General features: G+C 43.5%; 1 protein-coding gene across 1 annotated transcript; it reads left to right on the top strand.

The window, feature by feature from the left end:
* Positions 1-1557: 1557 nt before the first annotated feature.
* Positions 1558-15065, top strand: STX10 (syntaxin 10). Its single transcript, XM_054977210.1, has 8 exons — positions 1558-1865; positions 4874-5043; positions 5332-5426; positions 6832-6894; positions 7532-7630; positions 10796-10902; positions 11763-11857; positions 13841-15065. Exons 1-8 carry the CDS (start codon positions 1831-1833, stop codon positions 13915-13917), a joined length of 741 nt encoding a protein of 246 aa, XP_054833185.1. The 5' UTR covers positions 1558-1830; the 3' UTR covers positions 13918-15065.
* Positions 15066-20989: the final 5924 nt, after the last annotated feature.

Raw genomic sequence — 20989 nt, 5'->3', positions numbered from 1 at the left:
TAAATAGAGCGCCGCTCAGAAGAAAGCAGAAACGAACCCAGCCGCCAGCGCTCCTCTCTCCGGGGCTTTCTCTGTTTAAAGGGCCCCGCCCTCCATTAGGTCACCTCAGTTTCCTTGGCGACCGTTTCCCTCCATGTATTATTGGGCGATGACGACAAGGGGAGGAGTCCACGCTGCGTTTACCGGCGTTCTAAAAATGCTGACGTTAGTAGCGACTTTGCTTCCTGTTTCCATAAATGGGCAAAGGTGGCGAGGGCTTAACTGAGGTTCCGGGAGCTTGTCCAAGGAACGGTTTGTGTTTTGTAAGCGATCTGTTTACACTCATTACGCAGTGAGGTAACACAACTCTCTGCTCACAGGTTGCCTGCATGCGACGAAGCCCCTGCTCAGCAGATCACACAGATCACAACATTATATAGCAGAAGCTATACAAACGTGACAAACTCAGCCGTTAAATGCATGCGGTGAACTCATTTCCTCAGGAGTTTCCACATGGGTGCTCCCCCCGCCCCGTGAGCTAGATTATTAGATGCAGAGGAGTTAGCCGTGTTAGTCTGTAGTAGCAAAATCAAAAAGAGTCCAGTAGCACCTTTAAGACTAACCAACTTTATTGTAGTATAAGCTTTCGAGAATCACAGTTCTGACGAAGAGAACTGTGATTCTCGAAAGCTTATGCTACAATAAAGTTGGTTAGATTATTAGAGGCATTCAGTTGGCAAAAGGGTGCAGCAGACTAAAAGGACGCTCACTCAGGAAGACGAAATTAAAGCGAAGAATATGGGGAAAGTAAGTGGGTTCTATAACAAGTGAAGCCTGAATTCTCCCTAGAAGCTACAGAAACGGAGGATACCCTACTCTGGTCACATCATAAGACAAGAGGAGTTAGCCGTGTTAGTCTGTAGTAGCAAAATAGTGAAAAGTCCAGTAGAACCTTTAAGACTAACCAACTGTATTGCAGCATAAGCTTTCGAGCTCCACAGCTCTCGAAATGCACCTGACGAAGAGAGCTGTGGCTCTCGAAACCTTTATGCTACAATAAAGTTGGTTAGTTTTAAAGGTGCTACTGGACTTTTCACTATCATAAGGCAAGAGTCACGGGACAAGAAAATGCTAGGAAAAATGGAAGGCAGTAAGAAAGGAGAAAGACCCAACATGAGATGGGGTCTAGCTCACTCTCCAATCCAATCAGATACTCATGTATGGATTGGATAGCGAGGCAAATTAACATTTCCACTACCCTCCCAAATTTGCAGTGAAGGAATGGGGGAAACCCGGTTTTTAAGCAATTTTCAATCGCCCTAGTGCTGGATGAATGCAAGTTGAGGCGTGTTCTGCAGTAACCGATAGGCATTACGGTCCCGACCGGACACTTCGGAGCGGAGTCCAAGATCTTAAACTTAACCAGGCGTTGCTCGGTAAAGTGGAAGCGAGCGAGAAAATACATGAATGAACGAGACTCCCAGGCGGACGACCGGCTATGCTGGGCCAGGCTTCTGAGTGACGCGTTTTCCTTCCATCTCCAGGAAGTTGAAGCTGGAGGGGGGAAAGAAGCGGGGCCAGAAAACTGCAGGCGTGCCGCGAGTTCTGAATCTCTCCGCCCGGCTACCCGCAGGGCGCTCCCCTCTCCTCTCTTTAGGGAGGGGCTGGGAACGTCCCAACACGTTCGGGAAGAGGCGCCCGTAGTAAGAGCGGCTGCCGAGGTGGCTCCAGCGCGGGGAGGCCGAGGAAGGCGTGGGACGTTCTTCGCAGCCCTCAGCCTGCCCGCGCAGCGCCGATTTGGCGCTCTCTTCCTGAAGGCCGCTCGGGAGGAGTGAGTCGATCGGCCCCGCGATGTCTCTGGAGGATCCGTTCTTCGTGGTGAAAGGGTGAGTGAGGGCCGCTTTCGCCGCATCTCAGCCTTTGGTGCCTGGCGGTGATCGCGACCATAGAAAGTCGACTGGCATCGCCTGGGTCCACGCTCGTTGGAAGAATAACTAATCCGGAAATCTCGAGTCGCCGGCCCATCTGGTTTCCCTCCAGGAAGCCGCGATCAACGTAAAAAGGCTTCAGAAACTCTTTGGAACAAGTGGCAGGCCTTGACACATTTCTTTAATTACAGAAGGAGCCTAAAAGTTTAGCAACGGGACTTTGGAGTTTCCTATTTGAAAGGCCGTATTTTCTAATCTTTGCTCCCACAAAACCTAAGTGCTGACTTTTTCAGTTTCTTATAATTTTATTTAAACTGTGACAAAAGTGTTGTACATATTTGTGTCATCACCACAAGAAAAAGTTAACCTACCCTCCTCAATAACTCATAATTCCATTGTTGCTTTAAAGATCTCCATTTAAATTAATCCTGGAGCCAGTGTACAAAGCAACTGGCTAAGAAACTAATGTATCCACCACTGAATGGTGTAAACTTGGGTATACATATAAGCAAGCAATGACAAGAACTTTATGCACATTAATTTTTATGCCATACAATAAAACATTTTGATGCCAAATGATAAATAAGCTTTGTGCTTCCACTGAGACATGCCAAGAGATGCTATGATAAAATTATGAGAATGCTAGCCACCAGAATGAAATTCCTAGGCACTATGGTGACCTGGTGCCTGGGATTTTTAAGCCCTATTGTATATTACAGGTGGCCTCTGTTGCATTAAATAAACCAGGGTTACAGAATGGATTCATCATGCTCAAGAGAGGACACCATTTAGGGTTGGCAAACACCCATAAAGGACTTAATATTTGTAGAATTGCGTCCATAAGTTTTTACGTTATGGACACAGTTTGGCTATACTTTCCAGGAAGGCATAATTGTCCATCATGATAAATTCAGTCAGTACTGCCTTCACTTTCCAAACTAGGCGTTTTTGTTTGCTATTGCCCCTCTGAAAACAAACCTTTATCAGTTTTAAGAGTAGAATCAAGGGGATGGAATGGCCATTTGGAATCAGTGACTTGTTTTTCAGCTCTGTCTTTTATAGTGAACGTAGATCAGTGTAGGTTGTGCTTTGTTGTGCTATGCCCCTGCTTAGTGATTCTAAGCAGATCTCCTCAAAGGGGTTGATTTCCAGCAAAGTGTTCTTAGGATAGCACTGTTAGTGTCTTCCTTGTTTTGCCCAGCTGATCCTGTGGCTTGGATAAGCTCTCCGTATTGTGTCAGGTTGCAAAATGACAGCATTGTACCTTTTAAAAGGAATTCCATTCCATTCCAACAGATGGGAACAGAGGGATCCATTTCTTCCTAAGTGCTGATGATGACAAGCTCTATGTTGCCTCCTTTCTGGGGTCTCCTTTTTTCTCCTTACAGCATTTTAAATGGTGTGCACTCTGCTACCCCAATAATATTTCTCTTTTACAGAGTGACAGTAAACAGTACAGGAGGAGAAGGTAATTTGTGTCAGGATTACGATTGCTTAGGTTCTGCACTCTTGCTGCTGGACTAGTTTTGTAGGGGTTCCTGTCCCCAGTACATTTCTAAATTGAGAACACAAGCAGTAGAGAATCTAAGCCAATAGGCATAAGTGTGCTTAACTCTTATGGATTGTGACGAGTATATCCAGATGTATTGGTACTGCAGACTGCAATCCTATGCATGCTTACCCAGGAGTCAGTCCCATTGAACACAGTAACTTCTGGGCAAGCATGCATAGGATTGCACTACTAGGGATTTTAAATGATGAGGAGGCCCTAACTCCTAACTGGAGCCTTAGCTCAGGCCCAGAATCTGTTCTGAATGCCTGGAACTCGTTAAGTAACAATGAAAGGAAGTCTCTTGGAAGATGTTCACAGTACATTTTCCTAACTGCTCAGTACTAAGTAACCAACGGTCAAATCACACATACCAGGCATTAGGCAGCAGAGTTTCCAGGTCAGACGGATTGACTTCAAGGAAAGCTTGATACGGCATTTTTAGTTTAATTAATTAATTAGAAATTTACCACTAAGCACTTTATCTGATTGTCATGCCACTTCTTCTGAACACACACAAGATTCCACACTGGAGTAGGTCATCACATTTCTTAATAAGGGAACCTTGCTCAACATCAAATGTTCTTACTGCTAGTGAGTCTGCAATATATTCATCAGTTTGCACACAGATTTATTTTTATCCTTCCTTGGTGCTCAGGGTGGCAGATATGGTTCCTCCCCTGCCCCCATTTTTTAATCACCACGACAACCTTGTAAAGTAGGTTGGGCTGAGAGAGAATGCCAGTCCCACAATTGCCCAGTGAGCTTCATGGCAGAGGGTGGATCACTCTGGTCACACTGTAGTAGTCCAGCACTTTAACTAGTATACTATAAGTTTCAAGTTTAGAGACGTTACTAGGTCATAACATTTTTGTCTGTGCTTCGCATTTGTGGATGAAAAGAAAAAAGAAACTTTCATAAAACTTTCTTTCCTGGTCATCTGGAGATGATTCTCACCTACCACAAGTGACCAGGTGAATAGCTTTTACAATATATCTATAGAGGTGATTTATCCCAGGGAGACTTCTTGGGGCAGCAGTTTCTAAACATTCCATCTTCCAAACAGACATCTGAAGTGGAATAGCTGTGATACAGATGCAAGGAATAGGGCAAGGAATTCTGTCTTATGGCAGACCTCAGATCAGATACTGCAGAGCAGTAGCACTCATGACCCATCATGGCAAATACAGCCCAGCAACCATTTATAGAGGTCAAGCAGCAGTTTAACAAACATTTTATGTTTTATGGTATAACAGGGAAAAAATTAGACGGCTTGCCAAACACATGTTTGGCAGGTTGCATTACGTTAGGTGTTCACATGCTGTACAAACTTGAAGTAGAAAGGCAATATCTAGTCTTGATTCCTTTGCCTCATATGCCCCCCCCCTCATTCTGCAAGCCTCTTTTTACTCCACAGTGAAGTTCAGAAAGCAGTAAATTCAGCACGTGGGCTTTATCAGCGCTGGTGTCAGCTGCTTCAGGAGGCTCATGTTGTCAGCAAAGAGGAATTTGACCGGACGACAAATGAACTCCGCAACAGCTTGCGCAGCATTGACTGGGACTTGGAGGATCTCGAGGAAACCATTTATATCCTTTTGAGGGTGGTACCCTATTAAAATGGGCTGGAGTTTTTGGAATTATGCCTGAAGGTTCTGGGGTTGCCTCAGTTTTCTACACTTCTGCTGGTGTTGGAATAGCAAGAAATTGCTTGGGCGCTACTTTTTACAAAGCCCTTTGCAGGCATGGGAAGCAAAATATATATAGCATGCTCCTGCTGGTGGTAGAGCCTTTGGTAGAACTCCAGAATATTTAGAACTATATGTTTACCCTCAAAGCTGATTCAGTCAAAGCTCTTTGCACTTAACTTACGCACACGCATTGTGGAATCGAACCCACGTAAGTTCAAAATTGAGCCCTCTGAGGTAGCAGCCCGGCGTGCTTTTGTCACAGAGATGCAGGGATCAGTTAAGGTGAGTCTTTCTTAGATATACACCTTCACCATCATGACTCTGAGAAAAGCACAATTAGAGCGTTTCGGATATTAAAGTAATTCTGTTGTTTGAAGATTTGGGGCTACTTATCCGTATCTGAGGTGAGACACTTTCTAAGAGAAAGCAGTAGAATCATCCATTGAAAAAGTGGATTGTGGAATTGGGATTCTTCAGCAGCTACTGGAGACAGTGGGGTTGGAAGTATGGAATCAGGAAATCTGTTTCCAGATTTGGTAGACAAATGGAGTTAAATGGTTGAGGCTGAGATGGAGCTAAATGTTATATCAAACCTCCTAAGCACCATTCCCCAGTGTGGCACCTGCCCCATGTTTCAGGAAAGTGGGCAAGGCCCTTTCCCAGTGGGCTTGTGGTTGAGAGTTGGTTTTCACTTTGAAACAGCTGTTGCCAAAGAAATGGGTCAGCTGCAAGTCTCTCTGTGGTGCAGGCCTCATGTCAGGAATCAAAGTAAATGTAGCTCTTTTGGTTGGGCATGAACCGAAATATGAACCGGGCTGTTTTTTTGTTCGTGAACCGGAGGTTTGTTGGAGGGCATTTCTGACGAATTGCAAGGAGCTGCAATTATTTTTAGGCCAGTTTGTTTGGTTCATCGCTGCAGACAGTCTGGTGCCGATCAATCAGTTTCCTAGGCAACGGGGGGATAGGCTTTTCTGCAGACCTGCTGCTGCCCTGTAAGCAACGTGATCACGAACCAAATGAACCAGTTTGTGAACTGGGCAATTTCATGCCAGTTCATGGTTCGTGAAACGTGACGAGCCATGAACCACAATTTTCCTGGTTCATGTCCACCTCTAGTTGATAGTATTCACAAATGTGGCTCTCCATGAGCCATGGAGTGAGTGGCACTGGGTTGGAGTATCGGACAAGGACTGAGGAGACCTGGGTTCAAATCCCTACTTGGTTGTGAAGCTCACTAAGGGCCAAGCTACACATGACGAATGACACTTGAACGGCAAGTGGATTGAGTGGAGGGCAAGTGAACAGGGAGAAATACACTTGCCATTCAAGTGTCATTCTTCATGTGTAGCTTGGCCCTAAGTGGCATTATGCTTGTTGCTCTCTCAGCCTAATCTGTCTCCCAGGGTTGTTATAAGGACATAATGCAGGAGTGGATATCTATGTATGCTGCTTTATACTCTTTGGAGAATGGGAAGGATATAAGAGATAGTAATAAAATTTCATGTATACCAGTATATCCTTGAGTTTAGGGTAGAATATACAAGTTTATGAAAGTAAGGTTCATAATAGGAAGTTACATGCCTTAGGGTCCTTTGGAAAAATACACCCTTAACAGTCATGCACTTTTTAAGGTCACAATATTTACTGGTTATATTTTGTTATTACAGCTTCTCTTTCTTTACTTTAGGAAATATGGGATCACATATCTAGTCCAACAGCACAGGCTGTTTTGGAGAGGAAAAACAGAGAGGTAAACATATTCAATCACTCCGTCCGTGTGCTGAGCTGGGAATTTCCACCTCTTGTCTTGAAACTCATTGGGAAATCTTGGCCTGGTTATGCTCTCTCAGCCTAATCTACCTCACTGGGTCGTTGTGAGAATAAAATTGAGGAGTGGAGATCCACACGCCACCATCCCAAGCTCTTTGGAGGACCTGCATTGGTGCTGTAACCAAGGGCATTTGCACCTTCCTCCTCCAAGGCTCATGGGATTCACGTGGCAGGCCTCTCCCCTGGAGAATCTTCCTGTCTCCATCGTTGTGGCACAGATTGTGTCTTTGAAGTTCTAAAGAAGCAGCACTACCCTGTTTGTCAGTTCCTCCTTTAGCAAGTAAAATCACCTGGTAGTCAACACCTCCTATGTATTATGGCCTCAGATCTCATTCCTATGTCTATATGAGATTTTCGACTGAACAGAAAAAAAACCCATTTCAGGTAAATGGAGTGGAATTACTGCTTCCTAGCAGGCAGGGATGGGGGATCCCAGGCAGCCTGTTGCTTCTTCCACCCGCTTCACTTTTGCTCTCTAGATTTGTACTGCTCCTTGCAGGTTCCCTTTGTGCACTTTGAATCCTGACTGCTCAGATTTTTTTCATCCTTCCATGCAGATGCTGGTGGGAAGCAGTGAACGACACAGGCTCCTGGACGCAGAGGAACTCTCAACAGTCAATTCACATGCACTAGAAGAACAGCAGTTGCATCAGAAGGTGGGAGTACAAAGACTATCCATTTCAACACTATCTCCATTTTAGTCTATCTAATGAGAAAAGCCATGAACTGTAGTGCAAAGACTATTAATTAGGCCTGTGGCATACATACATCTCCCTATCCCGACCTTCAAGATCTGGGTTCTTCCCAGGAGAAAGGAAAACCTTTCCTCTTCTTCTCTGGTCAATGAAGTGGTGGGTAGACTTATTGGACTGCATCCAGCAATGCAATTTTATGGGCACAAAGGTACCCAGAAGATTTCTGTAGCTCTCCTGTCTCTTATCATTAATCTCACCTTTCCACCCAATTAGGGCCCTCTTTGCAATCAGTTAAAAAGATATTAAAAATTATCTTTTAAAAAAACCATAAACACAAACACTCAAAAAAGGAGGACAAATTAGTAAGGGGATGCCAAATAAAACAAAGAAGTCCTCATCTGCTGGGGAAAAACAATGATATAGGGAGAGACATCTCCCTGGGGAGGGAATTCCACAGTTTTGGTGACATGATCTTTCTTGGGTTACCACCCATCTCACCTCAGGCAATGGGGATACCCAAAGAAGGACACCTGAAGATGACCATAATGGTCATATGAGACTAGATGTTCTTTAAGGAGTGCTGTTTCCAAATCATATGGGGCTTTAGAGGTCAATAGCAGAACTTGAATTGGGGCCCAAAGAAAATTGGGAGCCAATGTAGATGGAACAAGACAGGAGTGACACAGTCCCTACCGCCTATTCCAATCAGCATTCTTGTTGCAACATTCTGTACCAATTACTGTTTACTTTTCAAGTGCAGTCCCACATACAGCACATTACATTAATCTGGATGTTACCAGGCATGCACACAGTGGCAAGATCATTGTTAATCTGGAAAAACTGCAGTTGGCTTACCAGCTGAAGCTGGTGGAAAGTGCTTCTGGCCACCACTGCAACCTGCTTATCCAACAGGAGGCTGGAGTCCAGCAACACCCCCAAGCTATGAACTTTCTCCAATAAAGGGATGTGCAATCTCATCCAGAACAGGAGGTATCTCAATTCCCAGGTCAGTCCACCCACCAGTAGCATCTCCATCTTGTCAGGATTAAGCTTTGATTTATTAGTCTTCAAGCATTCCAAAACTGTCTCCAGGAACTGGTTCAGGGTTTCCACAACTTCTCTGGCATCTGCTGGAAGCATTAGTTAGAACTGAGTATCCTCTGCATATTGGTGACAACCCAGCCCAAATCACTGGATGATCTTACTGATTTCATATAGATGTTAGAAAGATGGAACCCTGTGGGACTCGAGGCTGAGGGTCTGAGCAGCATTTCCCCAGCACCATTTTTTGAAAGATACCTTCCAGGTAGGACCAAAACCACTGCAAAACAGTGCCTCCCAGTCCCAGTCTGGAAAGGTGGACCGGAAGGATACCATAACTGATGGCATCAAAAGCCACTGAGTGATCCAGGAGGATCAACAGGATCTCACTCACCTGTCCATATCCTGGCTCAGGTCATCTGCCAGGAGAACAGTCTTAGTCCCATTACCAGGCCTGAAATCAGTCTGGAAATGATCCAATCTGCTTCATCCAGGAATCGTTGAATTTGTCCAGCCACCACTTGTTCTTAAGACTAGACAACATTCAGATCTCCTGAGTCCAGAGTAGATTTCTTGAGTGGAAGCACCACCACCTATTTCAAGGTAGGGGTGACCATCCTCTTCATCAGAAAGGCATTTACCATCCCCTGGACCCAGTCAACTAGCCTAACCCCACCCGCAGATTTCAGAAGCTAGGAGCCAGGGTCATGCAAGCAGATGTTGTCTGATGTTAGTCCTAGAATTGATTATGTTTTGCTCCAGTATTTTTTCTACTGTGTCTTGGATCCTTGCTAATGCTATGTCTTTTAAACTTGTATCTGTTTACCTTATGGTATGGTATTGAAATGTACTTGATACTGATTGTATTAACCTCAAACTGTGTGATCTGCCTTGAGTCTCAGTGAGAAAGGCGGACTATAAATGACGCAAATAAATAAATAACAGGTCTCAGACTTCCAAGGATCCTGTTCACATCTTTAGATAGGATAAACTGAAAACTATCCCTCACAACTGGACAAGCTGGCACCCCAGCACCATCTAACCCTATCACTCACTGCTAACGGAGAATCCAAATTGGTACGGATGTGATTTTATCCGCAAAGTGTTAGGCAAACTGGTCAACATGAGAACATTACTGCATTTTTTCGCAGTTGTTTCAGCTCAGGTGCTTTTCGGAAGGCCTGGCTCTCCTGAAATTTTGGTTCCATTGTTAATAGGATCTTGGGCAGGAGCAATCGCGGTTCCTCTTTGAGTCTCGCCACTTGAAATTTAGACTCCTTCCTACAGACTTCTTTGGTGTCTCTTTTCTGAAAACAGGCTTCTTAGGGGGAGAATTTCAGTCTCCTTGGACCAGTAATGGTTGCCACAATTCACCATAAAAGTTTCAAAGGGAGACTTTATTCAGTTATGCTAATGAATTTCAAGATTCAGCACTAGTGGACTTGGTCTCAGTAGAGCCTGGCCTGGGGATAACTGTCTCTATAGCTCAGTATGGAAAGTAATTGCTCCTTCTAAAAGGTATATCTGTTGTGCATTATTCATTTTGCTTTGCCAGTTCATCAGCGGTTGGGAGTGGTCCACACCGCCTCTAAGTGAATCATTTACTCTTTCTGAATGGAAGTTTTTTTCACTTGTGTCCTGTATATTGAAATAAAATATCTCACCTCCTTGATTGCTGGATCTGCTGGCTTCATTTTCTAATATCCTACTACATCCTATTTTTGTCTGCTCTATGCATATACATTTCTGCTAAGTGAGGGTAGAAGAGATCAAGAGTCCAATAGCACCTATAAAAGTAACAAAATTTGTGATAGGGTATGAGCTTTTGTGACTTATGAAATCTCATACCCTACCACAAATTTTGTTAGTCTTATAGGTACTATTGAACTCTTGATCTTTTCTACTGCTACAGATGGACTAACACGGCTATGCACCTTGATCTACTAAGTGAGGGTTACACTTCATTCATTTGAAGAAGTGACTGTGGCTCTCAGAAAGCTTATGCTACCAAAACCAACGAATTGTCACATTGAGCCACAAGACTCTTTGTTGTGCAGACTTCACTGATGTCTCTCTCCCTGATAGCTTATCATTGATGCCCAGGATGAGCAGCTGGAGCTGGTCTCTGGTAGCATTCGAGTGCTGAAACACATGTCAAAGCAGGTTGGAGAGGAGCTGGACGAACAGGCTGTGTAAGTGCTGACAGCAAGGGGTATTCTAGCAGTGCTTGGGGACCATGGAAACCGTTCGTTCACAGGTTGTGCAGAGAAGCCCCCACCGTAGTGGTCAGAAAGGACAAACCAGGCAATCCTGCTTCTGTCACTAGCTGTTCCTATAACTTTGGCTCAATTAAACGCCAGCGTGCAGGACCGTCATCCGTCTAGAACTGTGCTTGGAAACTGATTTTTAATTGAAGGCTGGTTTTTAATTCAGCCACGGCTAAAGGGCCAGCTCTAGCCACTGACTTGCATGTCGTCTTAGACCCAGGCAAAAGGTACTGGAAGCCCCTCTGGAGGAACAGCAAAAGAAGCTGTGTCACAGCCTCCCCACCTCAGCTCTTGCCTCCATTTGCCTTGTCTTGTGCCTGGGAGAGAGTAGTTGAGGCACACCAAGAGGGAACTCTATGTCTATATTGCTGGGAAGAAGGGAACTAAAGAGTCCTTTGCCTCCCTCTTGGCTTTGAAGCTGGTGTGCATTGTTAAACACCTGCACATTCATTAGGTGCCATTCTCAAGATTGGGGACTATGCTGGGGGACAATTGGGAAGCCCTTGGGTAGGGGTCAGATTGAATCTCCAGCCCTGAGTCTTCTATCTCTAGTTGGACTTGAATTAGTAGAGTTCAAATTCTTAACAGGGAAGGGATCCCTACCCCCCTTCAAAAGAAAACATATACACGGGCCATGTATTCATACCAGGTGGGATCCCTGTGCTTTATGCAGCTATGTATTTTGAGACTAATCCTTTGATGGCAATTGGAAAAGGCAAAGCATGTGTGCTCTGGGCAGGGAACAGCTGCCACCAGAGTTAATGATACCTTTACTGCTGTTTCAGGATGCTGGAAGACTTTGCTCATGAGATGGACAGCACTCACAGCCACATGGATGGAGTGCTGGTAAAAATGGCCAGAGTCTCACACATGACCACGGGTAAGGGATAAGCTCTTTGTGATTCATTCCTGTTCAAACCTAGAACAGAAACCACAAGTCCTGGTTTCTGACTCCTTTCCAGTTCGCAGGACCATCACATACATTCAGGATTGTTTTGGTACAAGGGAGATGTGATTGCCCCAAGCCATTTCCAGATTTTCTTTATACCCATCTTTCGTTCTGGGTGCAAGGGTGCCAGGCTACCTGCTTTTCTTTAAAAAAATTATACCGACTTCCTAAGCACAACAGCAGACTGCTGCCTTCTGGGTACTTTGGGCCATTTCCAAGAGTCACGGTCGTTATGATCCGTTTCTCACAGCCGTATGGCAAGTTCTGCTCTTCCCACTCCTTTTCAGCACATGCTCAGCCTGCCTCTTTTCTCTGTTATGGTAGCCAGATTGGCTCACTTGCTTGAAGATAGGACAAAGAATTTTGGTTCATAGTCAATACCGTATCATTCTAGAGGGAATATAAAAGTGTGGTTTCTTGTTTAATACTGGTTTTTTTTCTTCCCTTTTGCCCTGGATTATTTTTATTTACATTTTTGGTGTCTATTACTCTTTTTTTTTTAACACATTGTTAACCCAGTTTGGGTTCCCTTGAGGCAGAAAAGTAGGATGGAAATGCTTTTAATAGTAATTTCTAGTGGAGAAGCCTTGTTAGTATGTTGCAGCCATAACAGCAAAGAGTTTTGTGGTCCAGCACATGTAGTTCAGCATAAACTTTTGTGTATCAGAGCTCACACTAGCAGGTGCATCAAATGCTGTGCTCAGAAGGCAGAAGTATATATGCACATGTACATAGCCCTTCATGCATCTGACATAGTGAGTTCCAGTTTGATGTAAGCCCATACCACAATAAAGGGGCCACAAGACACTTGTTTTTTTCAGTAATACTGTCATAACAGAAGCAGTAATGGAGTGGGCAGATTGGGTGGGTTTCCACCATCCCCGAAGCTGCAGTTTCAGCCTCAGACAGGCAGGGACAGATTCAGCTGGTCTCCCACTATTTCAAGTCAAGTTTAGCATAGGGAAGGGTGGAGGAAGTAAGAAAAGTGACAGAATGTTGCCAGGGAATAAAACCTTGAGACTCCTGGGCAGATCTAAATTTTCACTGTTTGTTCTGTGTCAGTCGAGAGAATTCCTAGGTCTGCCACAGCCAGCTTTTCTAGCTCGTCTGCTACAAGTCAAGTTTAAATTATTTAACAGTGCCATCTAGTGCATGTTCCATGCCATGTGCAACCCAAGCCTTGGCTTGGTTCTGTCTCTTGGGCAGAGGGAAGGCAGCCGCAGCAAATGAGAAAGATAGGCAGGGATGCAGGCTGGAGAGCATAACAAGGCCCAAAGGCCCCCCCCCCATTTCCTGTCCAAGAATACCTCAAACACTTGCTACCTGTACGTTCTGTGCTGCAGAATGGCCACCACTGACATAGATTAACAATTAGGCTAAGTATTGATTAACTAGCCATATTGTTCTCTTAGCTATTGTGTTTCATCTGAGACTGACTTTCTTATTCCATTCTCTTTAACAGGTTCCTTTAAAATTCTACATAATTTAGGATGATTTTCTAAACTAGCTAGGTGTTTTCTTACTGCATGCCAAGCAGTCAGAGATTGCATTCTTAGGATGTACAGAAATAATGCTGAAATCCCAAGCTGGAGAACACGTTCAGTCTTGTTCCAGTTTTAAAGAGTGGAGGTAACAATGCAGAAGAACAAGACTTAGTTCTCTAGGCCTGTTTGGCAAGGCAAAGGAGTGTGGCCCATGTCTTAGAGAGTTAGGGCACAAACTATAAGATTCAGCATAAGACTACCCATGCGCTTTAAATGCAGCTGTTTATGCCCCTAGGTTAATATCATGTGCTTATCAACCATTCATGTAGACTGTCATACCTACCTGTGATGGAAAGGATGGATGTTTCCTAGAGGGTGGGGCTGGTCTCCCTGCACTCATTCCATCTCCTGTACGTTTTTTTGTTCTCAGACCGGTGTCAGTGCTGCATCATTTGTGTATTGCTCATCGTTGCCGTGGTGGTGGTGATTCTCCTGTTCGTTTTGTGATCAAATGGCAGGAAAGGGTGGCAGTGACCAATCCCATCCATTGAGTGGAATGCCTGCCTTGGATCTTGAGCCAAAAGTGGGAAAGCCTTCCAATTAGCCAAGAAAGAAGTTATTTTATTGAAGAGATTACTACAGAATTGTCCCTCTTTACTGTTCAGAGCTGCAGATGTGGTAAAAGGGAGGACTGGAAAGCCGAAGGTTAGTACCTTTGTATGGTGAATCTGCAGAATCTCCTTTTGATGTATGCACTTAAGATATCAAGATGAAGTTACACACAGAGGCTGGTACCCATTAATGTTGAGAGGATGTTGCACATGCGTTTGTTTTGCCAGTACTGCAAACAGAGGCACCACGTTTCTGTCTTCTGAGTAGCCTCTTCCTTGCATTTTCAGTCATGTAAGAAACAGCGCGCGCGCGCGCGCGCGCGCACACACACACACACACAGAGCTGACTAATCTTACTGACATTGAAAAACACGGATCTTTATAACATTTCTTTGAATGAAAGCAAGCTGGCTCTACATTAGGTACATTTGCCAACCAGCTGTGATTGATTTAAGCTGTCAGTTTTGTTTCATCTTGATTAATGCCAGATGGGAATTGTGGCTGGATTGGGCAGGATGATAAGCTGTCTTGCTTTTTTAAAAGATTAAATTACTCAGGGTTGAGGATGGTCCAAAGCTGTCTTGCAGTTTAAGTGCCAAGAGACTTACCTTGCTTATTAAAAGGGAAAACAGAATTCAGGAGGCCAAGATCCAATTCCTAATGGGATGACAGCTCCCTCTAGACACTGGGAGCAGAACATAACAGTCCTGTCTCCCAGATCTCAGCCTTCGCGCTGTGCTTCAAGGTACCAGTGCTGCTTTTGTGCTGGTAATTGTGCTGGAAATAATTTGCAAATAAGTCTACTCAGTCCCCCCTTTCCATTTTGGCACTGGACACACTTATCTTCAGCATCCTCCGACTAAGTCTAAATGCATGCCAATCCAACTCTCATTGCCTGCAGGCAGAGGCTACTTTCAACTAAGTCCCTGTGGCTTCTAGACTTCCCTAGGCAACAGGCCTCTGCATGGCTGCTTAGGTCTTGCATGCAGTCAGAATCCATTCTGTATTTTTATTGGTACAATATTGTAAGATGCCAAAGCAACTTTTTAAAATAAATGTTTTATATCTGTATTTAATAAATTCTTGAGTTCTGGTTTTTTGTAGTTGCTGGGAATGAGGGTCTGCAATCCTTGTTAGTTAAACAATATTGAGAACTTAGTGGGCTCTCATCTGTTCTCTCAGGTCAGTGTTTCATCTCCAAAACTAGCCATTCATTGATGCTCCTGGAAGCTGACAAGCAAAGCATGGTGGTGGTGGAAATCACCTGCCTCTGAACTTAACATGGAGATTGTTTTTGCAGTCATGATTAATAGCTAATGATAAATCTGTCATCGAAGAATTTGACCGATCCTTTGTACGTGAATTAGTTCCGTAAGTTAATGATGCAATATACAAAGTGGCATTCTGGTTTTTCCTCCCTGAAGCCGCTTTCAGTCACCTTAATTGGAGTGATGCTGGGCTTTAATGTTTTGAGCAACCAAATAACTTCTATTTTTCACAACACAATTGTATCTTCCTGCTCCTTGAATAAACAAATCTAATATTCTTTCTGTGGAAATCTACCCTGTGATCCTATGAATGCTCACTTGGAACCAAGGCTTACCCTCTGCAATCGTGTCTTCTTACAGCCTTACTTCCTCAGCAAAGTAGCAATTAATTCAATGAGTGCCGCTGAATTCTATCAAAAAAACTGCGCCAACTAAAAGTCTGATTTCAGATCTAGTTTAAGGAATGCTCTATATATGCAGCTCAGATTAAATCTAGGTGGACCTAGGGGCTACATTGCTGAATGTTTTCTCCTTAATATAATGAATGCTCTGAATTACTCAAAGGTCCAAATTGCAGCTTTAAAACTTCAATAAGGCTGTTCCTCAACGACACTCTAAAAGAGAATAATCAGCTTTGCAATGAAATGGCCCAGCACATGATTGTTACAAACTTCTTTTATTAACATTTCTGAATTCCTTTTTTTTCAATCTTTACAGTAGTTAATGTGCAATTCTTGATACTCTCAGGTCACAGGGATGAGGGAGTCACAAAATTTTTCTTGGCACTTATAACACAGAACAAATACTGGCATTATCCAGGGGCAAAGGGATGGATTTCGAGGTAAAAGCAGGGGGTGCTTGTGGGGGGCTTGGTGGGGAAGGGAGGAGAAGGTTGCTTTTGTTAATTTATTTTAAAGGATTTGTTTTCCTCTGGAGGGATTTTACAAGGGGCAGGAAAGGGAAAGGACCAATGCTGGAGCAGCTGCTTGCATCAACCCAAAGCGCCTGGAAGGGGGTAAGAGAAAGTCCATGCTGCATCTGCACCGAAGGTTACATAATCAGGCTTTGTTAGTGCTTTTCAGTGTACATTTTTTGTCCTTTGTTAAAAAATTGTTTGCCCTAGTTTAGAAAACAACAAAAATCAAAATGAAAGATGACGAAGTGGATAGAACAAAAGATACAAGAAGGCCACGCTCCCCCTCCCCCAGTCTGGAGTTACCCTCATCCCCAGCAGAAAGCAGGCCCAAAATGTAAATTTGACATTTTGGAGACTTTCTCAGACAGTTGGAAGGGACCTCAACAAAAAAGGGGTCATGCTGTTTTGAATCCAGGTGGCCAGGAAAGGTCAGAGGTATTTTGTTGTTTTAAATAAGGTGCTCCTATTGCCTCCTCCTATAGTGGGCCGGACTCAGTTGGCAGCTCCAGGTGATGCCATTTGCCTCCCAAGCTGCTGATGGCCGGGAGCAAACCAAGTCCCTGCCCCTCCCCTCACTGTGTTGCCCTGGCACTTGCTTGGGGTGGGGAAGAAATGATTGGAGAACTGGCCCTTCAGGTGGCTATCAGAGACAATCTAATCTGGGATCTGAAGTCAGTCGTCATATTTGTGCACTACCATTGGGGCAGGGACATAGTAATGTTTTTTTAAATCCATTCCAGAGTGCTTTTGTAAGGTTTCCTTGGTCTCCTGTAACCTCAGTTAAGATGTGATTTAAAATGAGTCCTCTTGCGTTTTTAAGTGGTCTTTGATTTTTAAAAGGACACCTTATTCTAGAATATTACCATCCCAGAGGACCTACTAGATACCCTTATTTGAGCCATTACTCCTCCAGCGTCCCCTTATTTTTGAAATGTAATCTGGTAGCCCTGCCTTGGAAAAGACCCCAGTTCACTTTCCGGACAGGCTCAAGGAAAGAAGAGTCGCTTTCTGCCCTCCCCACCCCCAAGTTGAAAGTTAGTGGGTACACTGCTCATATCTCTGCCAATCTTCTGTAAGTAAACTAAGTTTAGTACAACAGGCCTGCTCATACAACTCTAGAGACTATTCTGATTTATGTTCCAGCGTAAGCAGACTTGGTTCTCAAAGTTTAGTTGAAGTAACTGCCCCTGATTCCAATCGGGGTGGGTGCCACACAGAAACTGCCTTCTCAAACATATACATGAAAGGGATGGCGTATATGCGCCTCTCTTTTCCACTTAAAAACAGGATTTTGCTTTCCCCTTTTTACATTAAGTTAGACACTAGAAGAATCTCAATCTTCAGCAACCAATCCTCCCTAGCAGATGCCACTATTATTGCATAATCCCCATTCTCTCCCTTCACGCACCCACCAAGAAAAGTCCAGGCTACAACATTTCAAAGTCTGTACTCAGTGAAACCACTAGCTTACTGTACAGTGCCCCCAATTCAAGTAGGTTTCAGAGATGCTCTGGAAGCACAAAGCTTGCATGAGGGGGCAAAAATGATGGATGGGCAGTCAGTGGTAAAGTAAAAGGGAGTGGAAGAAGAGAGGCTGAAATGCATTCTACGCTACAAGAACTTGACCACAGGCTTCAAAAATACTAAACCAGGTCATTAGTTAAACAAGATGCTTCAGCAGCAGGCTTCTCTCTCCTTTCCCTTCACAGACTATCAAATGGTAGAGCTAGAAATGTCTTTTTAAGGAACAGATGACTTACGTCATCTGCACAGGAAGTCCTAGGTTCTGTAGAGTACTTTCTGTAAATGTTCCCAACTGCATTAAAAGGTAAACTTTGCAAAGCTTAACTTCATTTACTTCTTTAGGAACTCTAAGACTTTTGTATAGTGGTTGGGCTAGAAGCCCATGTAGAAAACCAAAGTATTTTTGATCAAATTCTAGACAGTTTCAACTTTAACACCTTTCTACCTCTCCAAATTCTATTGCCAAATTCTGGCAGAACACCGAGATGGACCTGAAAACAAATTGCATCACACATGAAAGCAGGAAGCAACTGACCCTGATTAAAACAGCTACAAAGTGAATGTGGAATGTACAGGTTTTGTGCTTGCCCTAGTAAGACATCTCTATCCAGACTGCCACTTCACTCTGTTGTATTAGTAACAAAACAAGCACTTCAAGAGACCCTGATGCTAGTCCCAGTTTTGTATCAGCTCTGAAAGGGGGGGAAAGAGGAAGTAAAACCATTTAAGAGAGAGAGACCCTAGTGCTGATAGTGGAAATGGTCAAAGCAAACAGCCAAGACCACTTCATATTACCAGCCAAAAATGCACTTTCCACTACATGTATGTGCAGTAGCAAGGCATAGCTTATCACAAGTGTAGGTGTGATATCATACACATTGTAGAAAAGAGTCCAGTAGCACCTTTAAGACTAACCAACTTTACTGTAGCATAAGATGCATCTGACAAAGAGAACTGTGATTCTCGAAAGCTTATGCTACAGTAAAGTTGGTTAGTCTTAAAGGTGCTACTAGACTCTTCTATTTTGCTACTACAGACTAACACGGCTAACTCCTCTGGATCTATGACCATACACATTGTATTTATAGCAGGTATGTGTTACATTTTTAAAAAGTATATCTAAAAAGTAACACAGCTCCCAACACCTAGCAGTAGAGTTGGAAGATAAAAGCAAAGAATGTTCTGCTGGGACCTTAGTTTGACAGAATCATTCTTTTGGGTAGGACTGTTAGAAAAATAGTAATTCTGGGTCTGCTAGTAATTCTAGAACTGGAACAATTCTTGTAGCTCCAAATAATAATTCTATATAAACAGAAAACAACTCTTGGTAGGGGATTCATTTGGCTTGTCCTGATTTTATACAATCCAGTTTATACGTTTCAGGGAAGACACTTTCTTGGTTGGAGAAAAAAAAGGTCCAGCTAACTGCTGGAGTATGCTGGATGAGAAAAGGAATGCACCAAAGTCACAGCGGACTTCAAAGAGAGATTCTCCTGATGGTGTCTGCAGCTAAAGGGGGTGGAGAGAGGGGTGTGTGAGGGCACTGCATCCCTTCTAGATCCACATTTGTTACAGAAACCTCCAAACTAAATATAAACTGCCCAAACCTTACTCTCAGACTTGTCTGACGGTTCTCTCTGCTACAAATTCTAGTTTTGGTTATCACCTTAGTAGCCAGGATTTGGCCTTGCAAAAGCTGGAGGTGAGGAGTACTCATTCAATATAAAACCCTTACACATGAAGCTGCCTTATACTGAATCAAATCAAGATTATAGGTACAGCAGGATCAGTATTGTCTACTCACACTGGTAGCAGGTCTCCAGGATCTCAAGTTGAGGCCTTTCACATTCACTTACTACCCGATTATTTTAACTGGAGATGCCAGGGATTGAACCTGGGACCTTCTGCATGGAAAGCACATGTTCAACCACTGACCCACAGTCCTTCCTCAAGTCAATAAAGAGAGGTTTGGGATGGAAGACGAAGAAAGTGAGTGTGTGGATATACATCAGGTGGCCAGCAAAGCACTGAGGGAAGAGCGACAGAGACGGGCGTGGCATCCAGGGAAGGGGATGGGGCTTGATCCAAGCTGCCGTTGTGGGCTATTAGTCAGCGGTGACAAAAGGGAGTGTCAGATATGTTTGCATATTCCTAAAGGCATCAAAACATTTGGCCCGCCACTTCAACAGGACTCAAAGGAACATTGTGACACAGAGGTGCCTCCAGATATCAACACTGACACTGAAAGCTGCTTATGTGCATGGACTTCTCTGGTTGGATCAGGGTGACAAAATGTCTTGCAGTTGTTAAGGAGTTTTGTTTGGGGATTTTTTTGTTGTTCAATGCTTGTATTCCTCATAACTTGGCTAAGGTTAATCGCTGCATGATAGCTCAATAGATTTCCCTCTTGAATTATTGAAGAAAGTATGAGAGGAAAATTAGTATGCAATAAACATACTGTGTGTGCATATACATCACTTATCTTTTCACAGCCATGCTCTATCCACCTATTCTTAACTGAAGCATGACTAAATATTATTTAACGTAAGTAGACAACTATTCATACGCCCCTATTTGGTTTCTAGTAAATATGTTTTTTTTAAATGTCTCTTGTATAATTCAACTTCTTTAGAGAAAATAACATCAGAAGTGAATGTGTTTGGTTACACAAATGACCATACATGCAATATAAAACAGATGTATTAGTGGGCTGGTGACAACAGAACTCTGTCCTGAGTTCTTTAGAGAAAGGAGAAAGAAAGGTACTTGAAAGTGAAAATAATGTTTTAAATTGCTTCAGTGACAAAAACTTAAGGTTTCAGATGTTGGCAAAATGCAATCTATTTCTCAAAGCACCGTGCAAAATGGTGACATAGTCAGGGCATGACTACGCTGCTATTATTTAATTTATTATGGGTTTTCTCCAAAGGAACCACTGGAAATGTAATTTTAAAAAAGGTTACTGAAAGAAAATTCTCTTCACTGTTAACAAATTTACAACTGCAGGGCTCCTCAGGGAAGTCATGCCGCTTAAAGCAGTAGAAAAATCACCCTGGGCTTCTAAAGTAAATTTATGATCTGATGACCACCGACCCTATTAGAAGCATCTGATGTCAAGTACTAGCCCCGGGGTCACAGAACACAGGAAATGGGAGTCCTTCGTATTCAGCCCAGTGTGGTTCAGCTAATAATCCCTAGGTAACTTAGCCTCCTCATCTAATTGTGTAATGTATACTTCTTTGAATATATTAGTCTTTGC

The sequence above is a fragment of the Eublepharis macularius genome, chromosome 4 (genome assembly GCF_028583425.1).
Source record: "Eublepharis macularius isolate TG4126 chromosome 4, MPM_Emac_v1.0, whole genome shotgun sequence".
In the NCBI taxonomy this organism is placed as follows: Eukaryota; Metazoa; Chordata; class Lepidosauria; order Squamata; family Eublepharidae; genus Eublepharis; species Eublepharis macularius.
The sequence above is the reverse complement of the archived record's forward strand: the minus strand, read 5'-3'. Positions and strand labels throughout refer to the sequence as shown.